This window comes from Marmota monax, unplaced genomic scaffold (genome assembly GCF_021218885.2).
Source record: "Marmota monax isolate L192 unplaced genomic scaffold, Marmota_monax_Labrador192_F-V1.1 WCK01_AAM20220418_F8-fsc00135, whole genome shotgun sequence".
Lineage (NCBI taxonomy): Eukaryota > Metazoa > Chordata > Mammalia > Rodentia > Sciuridae > Marmota > Marmota monax.
The window spans coordinates 199,806-218,295 of NW_026694339.1; the positions used below are offsets into that span (position 1 = coordinate 199,806).

At 34.5% G+C, this 18,490-nt stretch overlaps 1 protein-coding gene and 1 pseudogene across 1 annotated transcript in view; one reads left to right on the forward strand and one right to left on the reverse strand.

The window, feature by feature from the left end:
- The window catches only part of Ccdc73 (coiled-coil domain containing 73), a 132,794-nt gene that overhangs the window by 79,299 nt on the left and 35,005 nt on the right, over positions 1–18,490 (forward strand). The window contains exon 9 of the mRNA XM_046467528.2: positions 17,812–17,940. Within this exon, the coding sequence (XP_046323484.1) occupies positions 17,812–17,940 (129 nt within the window). The remainder of the gene's footprint in view (positions 1–17,811; positions 17,941–18,490) is intronic.
- LOC124109070 (bifunctional phosphoribosylaminoimidazole carboxylase/phosphoribosylaminoimidazole succinocarboxamide synthetase-like) lies at positions 8,613–10,266 on the reverse strand (annotated as a pseudogene).

Sequence of the window (18,490 nt, forward strand, 5' to 3'; positions counted from 1 at the left end):
CTGGGTAGAAGATGGGAGAAAGGAAAGAAAAGAAATCAGGGTATTTAAACCCTCTGATCCCTCTCTGTGTCATCACTTCAGGTTGGCCATGTCACTCACCAGATCACTACTTCTGTTGAATTAGCCTATTTTATACATTATTCCCTTTTTGAGTTCCAGTAACCTTCTTATTGTTTGCTAAAGTTGCTGACAGCTCCACTGGTGGAACAAGGTTGTACAATCTCAATCCTTGTGACTCTTTTATATCCTGTCAACACGTTTGCAAATAAACCATCTTCAAAATACTCTAATTTATATGTGCCATCTATTTCCAGGTGGGACTGTGAATGTATGCTTGGTCAGGGCATATCATTAGTGAGGCCAAAAATTATTAATTTAGTTTCTGTGTAGACTAATTGATTCAGTACAGAGAAAATTCTGTTTCATGGTGAAATATTTTTTTTATCTAGCCAGTTTGTAAAAATATATTTTGAATTCAAGGAATGAAAAAATATGAATGGGGTTGGGGTTGTGGCTCAGTGGTAGGGCACTTGCCTCACCTGCCTGAGGCACTGGGTTCCATCCTTACTTAGCACCACATAAAAATAAATAAATAGATAAAATAAAGATACTGTGTCTATCTACAACTAAATTTTTTTAGAAGTATGAATGGTGCTATTCAGATGTATCATAAATTTGAAGAACAATTATTTCTACTTATTTGGGTTAGTGTTGTCATCTTAACTCCAAAGCAGTCTGCTCTTTTTTATTTTTTTTTTCCTGGGGGCGGGCTGCTTTAAGTACTAATTTTTTTCAAAGTAAATGCTTTAGGTAAAGGATTCTGCTTTGAAAGGAGAAAAAAGAAAAGAAAAAAAAATCCCCAAACATTAATGTCTTCTTATATACATAGAATTTCACTATTTTTATTTAATATATTTAAGTTAATGAGTTTAGTTTTAAAGCAGTTTGGGGTCTGTAGCATAATTGAATAGCAAGTACCAAGTTCCCATATACTCCTGTACAAACATCCCTCACTATCAAAATTCACTAGTATTTGATGTCAGTCATTTTGGATTTTGGTTGTTCTAATTGGTGTGTAGTGGTATCTTGTTGATTTGCAGTTCCCTAATGACATATGATGTGATCATCTTTTCACGTGCATATTTGCCATCTGTATATCTTTGGAGGGATGTCTATCTTGACCTTTTTAAGTGTTGTTAATGGACATATAATAATTGAATATATTTATGGGATATAGTGTGATATTTGATAAATGTATTCAATGTGTGATGATCAAATCAAGGTAATTAGCATTTCAGTTTCCTTAGATGTTTATCATTTCTGTGTTAGGAACCTTCAAATTTCTCCCTTCTAGTTCTTTGTAAATATATAATAAATTATTGTGAATTATTAGTCACCTTACTGTGCTGTAGAACACTAGAAGTTACTTTTCCCATGAAATTATATTTTGGTACCCATTATCCAGCCTTCCTCTATCTCTCTTCCTCCTTACTTTTCTCAGCCTCTAGGGGCCACACTATTCTACTCTCTACTTCTGTTGTGATTTGTGTGTGTGTGTGTGTGTGTGTGTGTGGTGCTGGGGATCGAACCCAGGGCCTTGTGCATGTAAGGCAAGCACTCTACCAACTGAGCTATATCCCCAGTTCCGATGGATTTTTTTTTTTTTTTTTTTGCATTTATCCTGGCTTCATGTTCTCTGAGCTTCCTAGATCTGTAGTTTGGTATCTGACATTAATTTTGGAAAATCCTGGGTCATTGTTGCTTAAAATATTGCTTTTGTTCCTTTCTCTCCTCCTTCTTCTGGTATTTCCATTATGTATATTTTACACAGTTTTAGTTGTTATGCCATTCTTGGTATTATGTTCAGGATTTTGTTCTTTTTAAATTTTGTTTTCTTAGCTTTGGGAATTTTTGTCATATTCTCTAGAATAGAGATTTTTTCCTCAGCCATGTGCGAACTACTAATGAGTCCACAAGAAGAATTCTTCATGGTGGTTTTGATCTCTAGCATTTCATTTTGACTCTTTCTTAAAATTTCCATCCTTCTGCTTATTTTATTGATCTGTTCTTACATGTGATCTACTCTTTCTATTAAAATCCTCACCATATTAATCATACTTGTAAAAACTCTTGGCCTGATAATTCTAGCATTCCTGTCATAGCTGACTTTCATTCAGATTTTTGTTCAGCCCTTTGAAATTTTATTCTTTGTGTTTTAATATATCTTATGATTTTTTTGTTGAAAAGTGAACATGATATAGTGGGTAGCAAGAACGATGGTAATTAGACTTTTAGTAATAAGGTGTCAGGGGAAGGGAAGCATTCTGTAGTTTTATTAGTAGGTCTATCTTTTGGTGAACCTGTGCCACTATATTGAGAACTTCAACAGTGTTTTTCAGTAGGGATAGAATGACTAGACAGGGCTAGAGTTGGATATTTTCTTTTCCAGGTAGATTAGGTAGGTATAACTATAGCTGATTTGGTGTTTTCTTTAAAATAGATTCTTTGGAAGACAGCTCTTGTTAGGAAGAATATGCTTTGATATATTTCAAAATGATTCCTCTTTCCCTCCTCCATCTTGAAGCACAAGGAGATTTTCCACCAATGTTCACTGTGAGATCTGGTAGAGTTTCTGGAAGGAATACCCACAAATGTAACCCCTACACCCCTATTACGGGGTACCCCAGGAATTTTCAACTTTAGAGTTGTCCACAGTGAGCCTCTAGCAATTTAACAATTACTTTTTAGGTCTTTTTACCCTGGCACTGGTTATTGTGGAGGTTTCTGCTCCAGTTAAATTGTGATTCTCTGTATTTTCCTGTCTATCTCTCTTATTCAGTTTGCCCTATGACCTCACTTTTATGACAGATTAAAGAGAGATGTTGATTTTTCAGTTTGCTCAGTTTTTTACTTGTTGTTAGGATGGAGTGGGGACTTCTAAGCTCCTTACATGCCCACTGAGAAATTGGAAATCCCTCTATCTTTAAATACAGTTTTACGAAATCAAAATATTATTAAGGATCTAGAGACCCAGGCATAAGTTTTGAAGAGTATGCTGCCAGATGAATGACATGCTTTAATGCATGAATTCAAAGACTATTAATATTTGTAACATTACAACATGTTGTTGTATATAAATCATTGATCTAATAGCTGTCAGTAAATTTGCTATATATTCCCTGGACTCTCTTCTTATACCTGAGAGATCAGAAAGTAGGAGCATAGGTGTTGTAAGTTAGAGAAGATTCAGATGGATGATGAATAATCATATAATTCTATTCTTAAAAGGTCTTTTGTCTTTCTGGGCACAGTTACACATACCTATAATCCCAGGGACTAGGAGGCTGAGACCAGGATGATCATAAGGTCAAAGCCAGCCTCTGCAAAAGCAAGGCACTAAGCAACTCATCGAGACCTGGTCTCTAAATAAAATATAAAATAGGGCTGGGTATGTGGCTCACTAGATGAGTGTCCCTCAAGTTCAAGCTTTGGTACCCCCCTTAAAAAAAATCTTATATTTCATTTAGTGTATAAAATGTTTCTTTTATCCTTGAATATAAAGATAACTCTTTTTAACATAAGGAAGAATAGCTATAATTTTAAAAATTTGTCTGGAATTCCAAATCAGAGAATAGTTAAAAAGGACCATTCATTATTATCAACATAAACTTCAAATGCAAATATAAATAACTATATGTTAATCTAGTAGTCATGAATAAGTACATTTTCAGTGACATCTCTTAGGCTAATTTATTTTTTATTTAATATGTTTGTCAGTAACTTAAATAGTATCCATATTTGGCAATTATATTAAAATATTCATTTATCTTTATGCAGCTAGTTTCTGTATTATTACTAAAAAGATTATATAGTATAAATTTCATTATGAAATTATATATTTGCTTTAAATATAAACAAATGTTTCATGTAACAAAATAGACTATCAAATTCTAATACGTAATTTAAGACTCTGACCTGTAGAGTAGATGAGGCTCCTCTAAATCCAGGGAGAGATACCCTTGGCGGATTTATTTAAGAGGGTGAAGAATGTCCCTTTCTATACATGAGTGGAATGATATTGCTCATGAGAACACTTGCTTCTTTTTCTCAGGCCATGGGGCCTCAGCCGGGGCCACCTAAATGTGGTAATAGGTTATGCAGTGGTGGCCTCTGTCATTCTACAAAGCATTACCGTCATTGTGTCCATTGTAGGTTAATTGTTCTTGGAAGAGACTATATGAAAGGGCAAAGTGAGAGGATTTCATTATCTTTGAGACTTAAAAGTCTAAATAACTGCAAGAGGTGAGCAATATAAAATGTGTTTGAAGGGCTGATTTTTAATATTTTAGACATTCTAGGTACACAATTTTTATATTTTGTGTATTTTATGTGGATTTGATTTTTAATCTTAACAATGACTTTTATTTTTTACTCTCTTTCAGAAACTAATCGAGTCTAGCAACATTGGTTATATCACTCATTTAAAACTTCTAAACATTAATTTCCCAAAGATAATTTTCATTTTTATTTTATACTGATTTTGTCCAGAACAGTTAAGTTATTGGTTTGTGATAAGGTGGAATTCCTTTTTTGTGGAGCAGTTAAACAGATCAAACTTAGTTGTTAGATAAAACTAGGTATTATAGTTCTGAATGCTGGGTTCACCATTATGGCAATCATGAAGAATTCCCGATATTATCTATGAGAAACATTCATAACCTCTGCTGTTTGTCTGAGTAAATGTCAGAGCACTCAAGGAGATAGTGATATTAAACAGACTACCTCATGCCAGAAAATGAGGGGTGAAGGAGAAAACTGCACAGTATTTATGACTCTAGGAACTATAAGTTGTAATTTAATGAGATCAAAGCATGTGCTGTTTATTTGCTGCACTAATAGCTTTGAATAAAATGGTTAGAAAACAGACAATGTACTAAAAGTTCAGAATATTTAGAAGCTTATAAAGGCTATAAAATCAAAAGCATATTTTTCAGTGGAAAATCATTTTGTGGAAGTCTTTGATTTTAATTTATTGTGCTCTTAAGATTAATTAATGCATAATAGAAAGAGAAAGATGGAAGAAATCATTACTTTTTATTTTTACCAGCCATCCACTGTTTTCTATCCCTAACTCATTTATAAACCTTCGTACTATTTTAAAACAATTATTTTAATAGGAATTGATACATTTTAGGGTATCTCCCATAATTCAGCTGATTCCAATAGTTTTCGTTTTCAGTTATTTGAAAAAGGTAGAAAAGCATAGAACTTTGCTGTATTTTGTAACATTGGGGAAGAAAAAAACTTTGAAAAACCAGTTGTCCTTGATTTCTTCAGAGAATTGTAAGCTATATAAGTGAATATAAATTTTAGCCATACGTCTTATTAATAGGACATTGTGTCTTAGGAGTAAACTTTGAACAGATCACTAGTACAAAAAAAGTCATGTAGTAATTTACTTTCTAAATTACTTTGAATCTTTGTTTACTTCATATAGTTGTATTTTGCTTTAGGAAAACCTAATAAAAAATAAAGATTCAAAAATAATTGTTGGGTTTCCTTTAAAAGTTATCTTAGTATATAAAAAGCCACTTGAAAGCAAGATTATAGGAACACTATTATGTAAAGAATGATATACATCGTGTTAAAGTCAATATCATTGGTTTCTTTTTTAAAAAATAGAATCAGTTGAGCATAAGAGATTTTTTAAATACGCTGATAGTATTTTACTAAATACTGCATAACAATACAATATAAGTATTAGTCAAATGTGTAAATATGAGTTGAGATTAAAATTTTATGGCCAGGCATGGTGACACACACGTGTAATCCCAGTGGCTCTGGAGGCCGAGGCAGGAGGACCTTGAGTTCAAAGCCAGCCTCAGCAATTAGCAAGGCCCTAAGCAACTCAGGGAGACCCTGTCTCTAAATAAAATATAAAAAAGGATGAGGGATGTGCTTCAGTGGTTAAGAATCTCTGGGTTCAATCTCCTATAACTCCCCCCCCCAAAAAAAATTTTTATGATCCTCAGGTATTTTACCTTTGAATTAATTTAATAAATTCTTAAGAAATGAATTACCAAAACAACTAGATTTAATTTTTGATCTTTCAATATCCATAGTCATTTAAACTATCGTTTCATGTTTTAAAATATTTAACAGGGGTGGAAATGATAGAATCAATGAATTGTTCAATAAGTTAAGTCAAAGACTATTTTGCCTTTGGAGTAGAATAATGATTTATTATAATGTCTAATTTTTATAATTGTTTTTAGCATATTCTTGACTATAAACTTAGAATACAGAAATAACCTATTTTAAACTCACAGTTTAGGAATGTTGGTTACAATAGTCAAGGTTATTCTCAGCCATAAAATGTGCTGTTCTTTTAAAGTTAACATAATGCTAATAATTCACCATCTGGTAAGCTTAAGTTTTCCAGTATTGGTAATAAAACTGCAGTGGTTTGTTCACAGTTAAACAAGGAGTATCTCTCTGTAATATGGCAGTCTAAAGTGCTGTATAATGAAGCTAACTGATTCAATCATTATGGAACCCTCAGCATTATACTTATGTCTACCACTTTCTAAGGCAATCTTGCAAATTGACTGAACTGTTGTGTCATTAATAGTCTGTTTGGCAGACATTAACCAGTCATTTTTATTGCCATTTACTTTATCCTGAGTGAATCAAATCTTTGATTTCATTAAATTTTATTATAGACAAAGATGAGTCATATTTTTATTCATATGTTTATTTTATTTTCTATTTATATCCATTCTAATATTTAGTTCCTGTTAGATTTCTGAATCTATTAAAGTGCCATGGAACATAAACTAAGCATAAGATATAGTATCTTTTTATTAACATGCATTAATTGTACAAATCCATTAATTGTGCAAATTAATGGGTTTCACTGTGACGTTTTCATATATGTATATATAATATACAAAAAGTACCCTTTGGTACCTTTTTCTGAAGAGCTTATTCAACAAAACTCTTATTAATCATGAGGAATGAATCTTAATTCCTTACATAAAATAATACTTAATTATTCATGACATTTATTAAGACTTCATAGTACTTTATTTTACAAGCAGGAAAAATTCTATATCACACCACAGTTGTATCGGAGAATCCCCTGTATTCAGCCTAGTAAATAGATGATGTGTCTAGCACATAGTAGATACTTAGGAAATATTTCTTGCATGGATTTTTATATGCCAGGAACTTTAAAAAATTTATTATCTACATTTTACAGATAAGGAATTTGAGGCAGTATTAAGTAACTTGTCTAAAGTTACAAAACAAGGAAAATAGAATCAAGATTGGAATGCAAACAAATTTGGCTCCAGACCCTGTGATCTTAACCATTTCACTTATGATAATAGAATAACAGCACAAGCAGTTCATACTATATAAGTTTTTTCTCTTCTGCGTTATTCATGATAAATCCTATATTTATTAAAAGGGTACATTGTTGACTACTCATACTATTGAACTGCCATCTTCTTATATGCCTAGACTGTAGAACTACACACTAGCTTGTCCCTACCCTTGAAATTCATTGCAACTGAGCTTCCATTGGGCACTTTCATTCAGCCCTCCACTTTCTGCAATCAGAGGACCCTTTTCTATGATATGTACCATCACATGCCCAAATCTCCTGCCTCTAGTCCTTTATTCCAGTTACTTCACTCAGTCCATTAGTCTGTTCTTGCTTATGTGGAATTCCCTGCATAATATTTCTCATTTATTCTGTTTATATTAACTCATCACTTCACTTTTTCTTTAAAACCAAACCTTTCAACTATAGTTGTCTTAAGGAGGTGTACCACTCGGGACATACTGGTGTTGCCACTCCCCTTGCCCCTGGCTTTGTGTTCTCATTTGTAATATGAGTATCATAATATATACCTTTCCTGTTTAATACATATGTAATAAATATAAAGTTGTAAAGTGCATGAGAAAGTATTTCAGAAAGTTTCATTCACATGCTATAGAAATGTATGAAATTATTGTTTCAAATGAAATTAAGTTTAAAATAGGATTAAAGTAGTTTTGACAGATTCAGATTTTCTGCATCATAACTACAGGTGAGTTATTAGTATATATAGGCTTTAAGACAATTAAAACATCCTGTTTGCTTTTTTATTCATTAATAAATTTTGTGTCCTCTGTCTTAAAGTCATGTTTTCATCTTGCTTGACTTTTTTCTGAAGCTAAACTAGCAATTTGTAGTTTTTTCTCCAAGAAATAAAATGACATTCTTTTTTTTTTAGAGAGAGAGAGAGAAAAATTTTTTTTAATATTTATTTTTTAGTTTTCGACAGACACAACATCTTTGTATGTGGTGCTGAGGATCGAACCTGGGCCGCACACATGCCAGGCGAGCGCGCTACCGCTTGAGCCACATCCCCAGCCCCGACATTCTTTCTTATAAATTATATTCTCTGATCTGTGCACCATGGCACATGCCTGCAATTCCAGTTACTTGGGAGGTTGAGGCAGGAGGATCGCAAGTTCAAGGCCTGCCTTTGTAACTTAGTGAGATCTTGTCTTAAAAAATAGAAAGGGCTAGGAATGTAGCTCAGTGTAGAGCACCCCTGGATTTAACCCTCAGTAGCAGGGGCAGGGAGCAGAATCATATTCTCTGATCTTTTCTTAGACTGCTTCAAGGAAATCCATTTGGTAATATTGCTTGCTTGCAGTTTGATCCATACCAAATGGCTGTTTAATCCAAATATCTGAGCAGCAAACTGAGCTCTATGAGAAAATACCGTTGAATATCTGAGACCACTGGGTTGTTGAAGAGATGACCATACTTCCTGAGCTCCCTAGTTTAGTGTGAGGAGAGGACAGCTGATAACTGGATAGGCAGTATTATCAGATATCACTGGGCAAAAACCATTCTTTCTACCTTCCACTGCCCCAAATGCAGTAGGAATGTCATCTCCTTCATACTCATCTTTACTCTTAAGAGTTTCTTCTGGTCCTTTATGGGCAGATGTTACCTGAAGTTCACATGGAATTCCAAAATTTCCACAAGCCTTCTTGATTTTTTTTTCCATGTGACTCAGATCAGAAGCTGAACCCATCAGTATTATAACCCTGCATTGACTTCCTGATTTCTATTTCTATTCTCTATGTGACCCACTGTTTTTCTTTACCATCTGGAGCCTTTCAGGAGTTATTTTCATGTCACAATAAGACTTTTCCTGCTGGCTTCTATTTCCAAATGGCCAGAGTCTCCAGAAGTCATTATAAATGACATCAGCAAGAACAATTTTTTTGGTGGTTACATAAACACTAGATTCAATCTTCATATCAAGCACTGGGTGTAACAGTTCTGAGACAACCAGGGTTTCTTCAGTATTTTAAAAAAAAACATGTGTAGCATGACTTATCTTCTTAATTCTGGCTTATAACAATTTCAACAAAGCAAAATTTTGTAGCAATTAATTGTTTCTCAGACAACTAAGGATCATTGTTGGCATCATCCTTGAAAAATGTTCCACTTGAGGTGGGCAAAACTTATATCCTTTCTTGATGCCAGGAATTATTTTTAGAAAAGAACCAATCACTATTCTACAAATCCACTCAAATTAGAATCATTTCACACCTGGGGCACAATGAAAGCTGTCTCCCTCCAGCTGGTGAAATCAGTTTTGATGCCTGCTTCCTGTAACAACTGAAAATACAGCTGGTAATTTTATTGGAGATTGTAGTTTTTCCTTCCGGATGATTCTTTCTAGATGCATGTTATGGTTTGGATGAGAGGTGTACCCCCAAAAGCTCATGTGTGAGACAATGCAAGAAGGTTCAGAGGAGAAGTGATTGGGTTATGAGAGCCTTAACCCAATCAATGACTTAATCCCCTGATGGGATTAACGGTGATAGCTGGAGGTAGGTGGGGTGTGGCTGGAGGAAGTGCTAAATTTGGCACATGGCTATGAGATATATATTTTGTATCTGGAAGAATGGGAGTTCTCTCTCTCTCTGTCTCTGCTTACTGATCACCACGTGAGCTTCTCTCTGCCATGATATTCAGCCTCACTGTGAGCACAGAAGAATGGAGACTGAGCCTGCCTTCTATGGATTGAGACCTCTAAGACCGTGTACCCCTAAATAAACCTTTCCTGCTCTACAGTTGTTCTGGTTAGATCTTTTAGTTGCAGCAGAAAAAAAGCTGGCTAAAATAATGCATTTTCTGCTGTAATTTGGTCTTTGAATTTCAAGAGAACTTTTTCCTGGACTATCTAACAATTGAAAGTTTTTTTAAAAATTCTTTTTTTATTTATATATGACTGCAGAATGCATTACAATTCTTATTACACATGTAGAGCAAATTTTTCATATCTTTGGTTGTCCACAAAGTATATTCCACCAATTCGTGTCTTCATACCTGTACTTTGGATAATAATGATCATCACATTCTACCATCATTAATAACTACATGCCCCCTCCCTTCCCCTCTGCTCTATCTACAGTTTGTCTGTTCCTCCCATGCTTCCTCTCCCTACCCCACTATGAATCAGCCTCCTTACATCAGAGAAAACATTCAGCAATTTATTTTTTGGGATTGTCTAACTTCACTTAGAATTATCTTCTCCAGTGCCATCCATTTACCTGCAAATGCCATGATTCTATTATCTTTTATTGCTGAGTAATATTCTATTATGTATATATGCCACATTTTTTTCCATTCATCTATTGAAGGGCATCTAGGTTGGTTCCACAGTTTAGCTATTGTGAATTGTGCTGCTGTGAACATTGATGTGGCTGTGTCCCTGTAGTATGCTGTTTTTAAGTCCTTTGGGTATAGACCGAGGAGAGGGACAGCCAGGTCAAATGTTGGTTCCATTCCCAATTTTCCAAGAAAGCTCCATACTGCTTTCTGTATTGGCTGCATCAATTTGCAGTCCCACCAGCAGTGTGTGAGTGTACCTTTTTCCCCATATCCTCGCCAACACTTATTGTTGTTTGTCTTCATAATAGCTGCCATTCTGACTGGTGTGAAATGAAATCTTAGAGTAGCTTTGATTTGCAGTTCTCTAATTGAAAGCGATGATGAACATTTTTTCATGTATTTGTTGATTAATTGTATATCATCTTCTGAGAAGTGTCTGTTCAGGTCCTCTGATAAAATCAATGTTCACTACCTCAGCTATTGCTGTTATCCTGAATGAATGTGCTGCAGAAAGTGATCATGCTGCGAAGAGAGACTGGAATCTCTCATTTGCTCTTAAATGCCTTTTCCAATAGCAAAGTCTGAAATCCTTTTGACTGATCAATTGCTCTTCCTCCTTTAAGCTTGAACTATATTCTATTTCTACAATGATTAGTTCTTTGCAAACTATTTATCCTTTACAGATCATCTCTAAATTTCATAGAACCATAGGGATTATCTAATCTGACAGTTTTCATCTTTCTTTGAGCAGCAGAATACTTTGTTTAAAATGTAGGTGTTCGGGATTGAAGCAAATAAATGTAGAGCTGCTTCATTTGAAGGGAGAGTTGGAGGAACTCTGGAACTATATCTGTTGGCTACTCTTCTTCATAAGCATCCCTGCAAAAGCTCCATGGAACTGCACGATTTTGAAAACTGTTAACTGGATCCAACATCTTTTTTTGGAGAAGGAACTGAGACCCAAAGAGAGTAGGTGAATTATTTACTGTCAAGCAATTTATAAAAAAGATCCTTCACTTATTTTCACTTTATTCTGCATATTGTTTGTAATCAATTAATTAATTATTTTATTTTTTCAGTTATATTTTAAATAATCTGAAACTTTTATAATGTTAGCTGAAACTCTTCTTGGGATGGATGTGGTGATCATTTCACAACACTCTTTCTATTTCCGATGAGCAGTCTAAGCCAATTAATATCACTTTATTCTTCATGCCAGCATTCAGTTCAGGAATGAGCATATGGGGGTCATATATGGTCAAAGTATGTCATTTGCATGTATAAATATAATTATATATAATTAAAATACACTAATAAAAAAAGAGTGAGCATATGAAGTAATTTTGGTAAGCAGGAGGTGGTTCAAGGAAAATTTTTTTCTTTCTCTTTAGAAAGAGTTCCAGAATGAGATAGTCACAATTTAATACGTCTTCTTATTAGTCCAAAGAAGCAGAGTCCTATGAATGGAAACTGGAGAAATTAAGATATTAGTCTTTGGTAACACACATTTGGTGCCCAAATCAACCAGCATTAGAACCTGCCTAACTTTGGACACCCTGTTATGTGAGAGTCAATTTACTTATTTACTTTAGTAGGTTAGTTATGATTTTCTGACATTTGTAACCAAGGCATCCTATGGGTATTCTCACACTGTTTTCCATTATAGAATACTGTGTTTTGTACAAGTGATGAAGTTTAAAAAAGTAAACTATAAGCATAAAGGAACTTTAAAACATAGTTTTATGACATTTATGTAAAAGTGATCTATTTAAAGGTTTTCTGGTACTCTCACAAATTAATTCCTCTGGCTCCCTGTTTATTCCCTTTTCTCCTGTTTCTCCAAAACTATCCTCAGGTCTCTGTTTTTCTTTTATCATCTGTCTTTCAATGAGTTTATATTTCTTAATCCAGTCATTTTCTTCAGGAATGACTTCACATACACATTTCCTGCCCTTCTTTTAAGTTTTAAAATATATTTATTTATTTACTTATTTTTAGAGATAGTGTCTCACTTTATTGCCTAGGCTGGTCTTGAACGCTTGGGCTCAATTGAGCCTCATCCTTCTGAGTAGCTGGATCTATAAACACATGTTACTTACTGTTTTTGGTTCTCTAGTTCCATATTTTCAACTGGTTGTAGGTTATTTCCTTTTTGTGACTTTAACTTCGAGGTTAATCATATATTGGATTCTTCACTATCCTATTATCCCTGAAAAAAATTCATACAACTCTTAAGAAGAAACCGTCTTGCTGCTTGTTAAGGTAAGTCATTATTGGTACACTGATACTTCTTTGGGGGAAATTCTTTGGGTGCTACCTTTTATAATATGAATATATATATATATATATATATATATATATATATATACATATATATATATATGTATATATATACACATATATATATATGTATATATATATATACACATATATATATGTATGTATATATATAAATGAAGGATGTGTTTTGAGAATAGTAACAGCCTTGCCAGGTGTGGTGGTGGTGCGCATGCCTGTAATCTCAGTGATTTGAGAGGCTGAGGCAGGAGGATTGAAAATTCGAGACTAGCTTTAGCAATTTAATTTAGCAAGGCCCTAAGCAACTTAGCCAGACCCTGTCTCAAAATAAAAAATAAAATGGACTGGGGTTGTGACTCAGTGTTAAAGTGCCCTTTGTTCAAATCCCCAGTAACCCTCTCCCTCCCCCAAAATAGTAATAGCTTAGGCTTAATGATTTGTACATTTTGGCTTTTTAAAAAATTTTTTTGTAGTTGTAGATGAACACAATATCTTTATTTATTTTTATGTGGTGCTGAGGATCAAACCCAGTGCCTCAGACATGCAAGGCAAGTGCTCTACCAATTCCAATGTGCCATCTGTTTTTTTTTTCTTTTTTAAAAATATTTACTTTTTAGTTATAGACAGACACAATATATTTTACCTTTTTAAGTGGTGCTGAGGATTGAACCCGGGGGCCTCACTCACGCTAGGTAAGCACTCTACCTCTGAGCCACAACACTAGCCCCGTGCCATCTGTTTTCTAATAGCCCCAGTCCCCATTTTGGCTTTCTTAAGAGTCTATCTCATGACATTTTCTCTCTCCTAAATGAAATCGTAATACGTATTTCATCTCTTTTATCAGTGAAGCAGATTTTTCATTTTTATGTTTCTGCCTTTCATATTTCATTCCCCCTTTTCATTTTGTCTACCTTCATCTATATACTCTGGAATCATCTTTTATCTTCATTTTCTTTGTTCAGTTGATGATATCTTTTTTTAGAATGTCTTATCCCCCATTTCCCATTTTTAAATAGTATAGACACTCATCATCTCATGTCTGAATTAATGTAATAGTCTCTTACCCTGTGTTTTCTTCAGATTTCATTCACTTTTTTTGACAAGAGTTCACTGAGATACTGGTTTAATGTACCAGTTGTAGGTGACTGACACAGAGTAGGTACTTGGTATATATAGAAGGAATGATGGGTTGAGTAGTTTTCTTTTGCCCACCAAATCAAATCCCAAACTTCTTTAATTGGCTTTCCAGAGGTTCTGTGGTTTGCCCATTCTACATATTCAACATTGTTTCCTGCTACTTCTTAAAAGATATGTTCCATTCTATTTTAACCAAAATCTTTGTGGCCATTAGTATTATTCTTAGTTCTTCCTTTTTGCTTTTGCTTTCCTCTATCTTTGCTCTCACTCTTGAAATGCCTTCTCTTTATTTTGTTTGTATTAAACAGGGTTGTGTTAGGAATCAGATGGCACATTGGGATTGGTAATTGAGAAAGATTTAATGAAGAAGCTGTTTACATAAATGTGGGAAGAGTTAAGGAAGACCAACAAGGGATGGTAAAGTACCAAAGGATAAAAGTAGTAGGGAGTTTATTACCATGCCTATACTAGAAGGGGCAAGGGAATGAAGCAGATGCTGAAATGTGGCAAGAACTAGCTATGGTTGTAAAAGAAGGCCAAAGTCAGAAGCTGTGACTTGGTCAAGATACAACACCATTGCCAAATTGTGATTAGGTAGGGCAGAAACTAGGAAAATACCTCAATCTCTTTCTTTTCCTAGCCTGCTGATTCACTGATGCCTCCTACAGATTTAACCTAACAAGGAGCCAGAGGGCAGGGTGGGGTTTCCTATACTCAAAGAGCTTAGCCACACAGCAGGGCACAAAGCAGTGTACAGAAAGGGTGGAAAGTGAAGGAGGGACAAATGGAGGATATTCAATCTACTATTCATTCTTCAAGGCCCAGTTCAAACCTGCCTCTCCTCCTTCATTCAGTCTTTTTTAGTTACTTTAATACATGCTGATTGGTTTCATCATACCAGGATATTAATTTGTTTTCTTGTTCTGCTGAAGATAGAGCCCTATCTTTTGATTACTTTTAGCAGTCACTTTATGCAATGCACATATCCAAAGGTTGTATGTGAGCTAAGACTAATGAGTCCTTTCTTCTGGATTTTGAAATATGATGTAGTATAGTAAATTTCTCTCTGGGTGGGCTGAAACTGTAACATGTAGAACTCGGAAGTATTGGCAGCCCTATTTTCTGTTGCTTCTGTTTTGCTTGCTTGATATTGCACTCTTGGATTTCCTCCTACCTCAGTTGACTGTACTCTTTGGCCTTTTATACTGACATCTTTAGTCTGTGAATAGTGGAGTTCCTTAGGACTTAATTATTTATCATCTTCTATCCTCTAATTACTTATTTCTGTAACTGTAAATATTATTTTGAAAACCACATAAGAAATTTTTAATTTTTAAAAAAATAGAGAACACGAATCAATTTTTAAAATTGTGTAACCTTAACCATCCTACTGTTTCCGCTTTTTATTTTTAACTAAAGAGTCAAGAGTCTATTGCTTAGGTAGTTCAGAAACCAAAAATTTGAAGTATATTTGTCAGGATTCTTAATTGCAAGCTGATTTAGTCAGCAAAAGAATTTATTGGAAGAATGTTGATCATCTCAGCCTTGAAAAATCATTAGGAGCAAGGGAGACTGCCAGGGTTACCAGCACTCTGGTAGAGCAGATTCCTGTTTGGAGATGTGAACTGGCTGGGAGAATAAAAAGTCTGAAAATAATTACTAAGGTATAAAAGACAAAGACAGAAATTAGATTTTTAAAAAGGGGGCACCTGGTGGGTCTTCCAGTCCTGATAGGAACTGGAACTGAACAAGTGAAAAAGGCCTGTCCTTTATTTAAGGTGAAATACATCAAAGGTTTCAGAATGGCAAGCTTCTTCAGGAAAACAGGATAAGAGTGGGAAAAACAGGTTCTTCGGTGGTTGCTCTGGGCAGCTGCATTTGAACTTAGGGCTGTGAACTAAGGCACAGTGCCAGCGTGATCTGGGCTTTCTCAAATTGGGGAATTTCACCCAGGAGTTTCCAGAAAAGCAGCTTCCCCGCCCTAATGGCTCAAACAAAATCCATAATTCATACATGGCTTCCAACGGGAGACCATGCAGTATATTTAAGACAAAAGCATAAAACCAGCTCCCACTGCTGATTACTCTATACCTTGTATCATCTCAGCTGACCATAGTGGATGCACTACTGTCTGGGAGGCATCATTGTTACCCATGGAAGCTTGAAGTTACTGGCACTGTCCCCACTGTCTACCAACAGACAGATCTGCAGCAGTCCTTGTCCTTTGTAATAGTCTTGATCCAACATCCAAGACTTGTGCATCTGATTAGCAGAGTCTGTTCTCAAGCTTATAAAGCAAGTATCTAGTATTTTAGCTTCTCTGGTGGACAGTGGGTTCTCATAATGCAGAGTTACTCCAGAATACAAAGGGAGCTCAGAAGCTATGTAATCAAGGCTATAAAAATCACTTCTTGGGTATTTAATAGATACACAAAACAGCAATACAATCAGTTGCACACTAATTTAGAAATTGATATGTTAGGATTTTAATGTGATTGGTATCAGCTAAACTAAACGAACATGTAATGGTTCACAAATGAAGACTTCTTTCATAATTCTAAATTATACTTTCTGCACACTGCCAAAATTATTTTTTTAAAAAGCAAATCTTGTCTTATCATCCTATTCAAAATTCTTTAGTAGGGATGGGAATAGGAAAGGCAGTAGAATGAATCTGACATAACTTTCCTATGTTCATATATGAATTCATGACCAATGAAATTCTACATCACAACCAAAAGAATGGGATCCTAATTTGAATAAGTTATTATAGTCTAGGTATGTATAATATGGCAAAATACACTGTACTGTCTTGAGTATCTAAAAAGAACAAATAAAAAAATAAAACAAAAAACCCCCAAATCCTTCAGTGGTTAATTCCCATTGTCCCTAGAATAAAAATAAAATTCTTTATCTTGACAGACAACTTCCTCTTAAGATTTGAGTCCTGCCAGATTTCTAGCTACATTACCAATATTTTCCCCTTCCCCTTCTGAATCTTTAAAGACTCAATTCAAGTGCTACTTTTCTGTGTAATAACTTCTTGATGTCTATAACTAAACCATTTCCTTCTTTATGCTTCTTATACATTTCTGTAATACATTATATTTTAATTATTTCTTACTTGATGCTAATCAAATTGAGAATCCTATATTATCATTTTCATTATCTCAGAAGATTTTTTTTTTTCAGTACTGTGGGTTGAGCCAATGGGCACTTTACTACTGAGCTACAACTCCCAGTCCTTTTTAGTTTTTTATTTTGAGACAGGCTCTCACTTGCTTAGGGCTTCACTAAGTTGCTGAGGGGCCTCAAATTTTCAATCCTCCTGCCTCTGCTTCACAAGTCACTGGGATAACAGGTGTGTGCCACCATGACCAGCTATCTCAGAAGATGGTTATTGAATAAGTAATGAATGAAAACACTCTACTTTTCTGGTTGGTTAGTGCATGTTTTTTATCCCCATGTGATTGGTCTTGCCTATTCTATTAGCCCCATGTTGCATTCCCATGTTGGCTAATCTTGCAAAGGAGCTACAGGAAGTAGACCTTGATATACTGGTAGTGTTATCTTGATATATGAATTATAATTATAGGTTTAAAGATGAATTTTGAAATTGTCAGGGAACTACCTTACTTTGATGAAATATGTGTACTGAATTTTGTTGACATATTTTTTACATTAAGGAACTAAAAAAAATAGCTTCTGACTTGATAAAGTACAAGGTCACATGTCAGTATAAAACAGAAGAAGAAAACATCAATATAAGAATTAAAGAACAGAAATTTGAAGAACTTCAAGAAAGACTCAACATGGTATTTGATTTAATGTATTCAAGTTTATAAAATTAATTATTTTTAAATGCATGAGAATTTTAGGATTATAGCACAAAATGTTTCTTTTCAAAATTGCCATACATAGTAAAAATTCAAGGTATTATGAATTTTTTTTTAAATTATTAGATATTTTTTGCCATTATCAAGGACAAAAAATTTGGATGCAACCATTTTATTTTCACTTTGATTTTGGATAATATTGTAATACAATGGTGTCTCCAGAGAGCTTTAAAGATGAGGGATTTTGTAGTTTTAACCTTTCCAAGTTTGTACAAATCTATATTGAATTCTTTTTTTTAAGACTATATTATATTTCATTTTCTAATGTCTCTTTTTGGTACCACGGATTGAACTCAGGGGCACTCAACCACTGAGCCACATCCCCAGCCCTATTTTGTATTTTATATAGAGACAGAGTCTCACTGAGTTGCTTAGTGCCTCTCTGTTGCTGAGACTGGCTTTGAACTCATGGTAGGAGCCTCAACCTCCCAAGCCACTGGGATTACAGGCGTGCACCCCACCACACCCG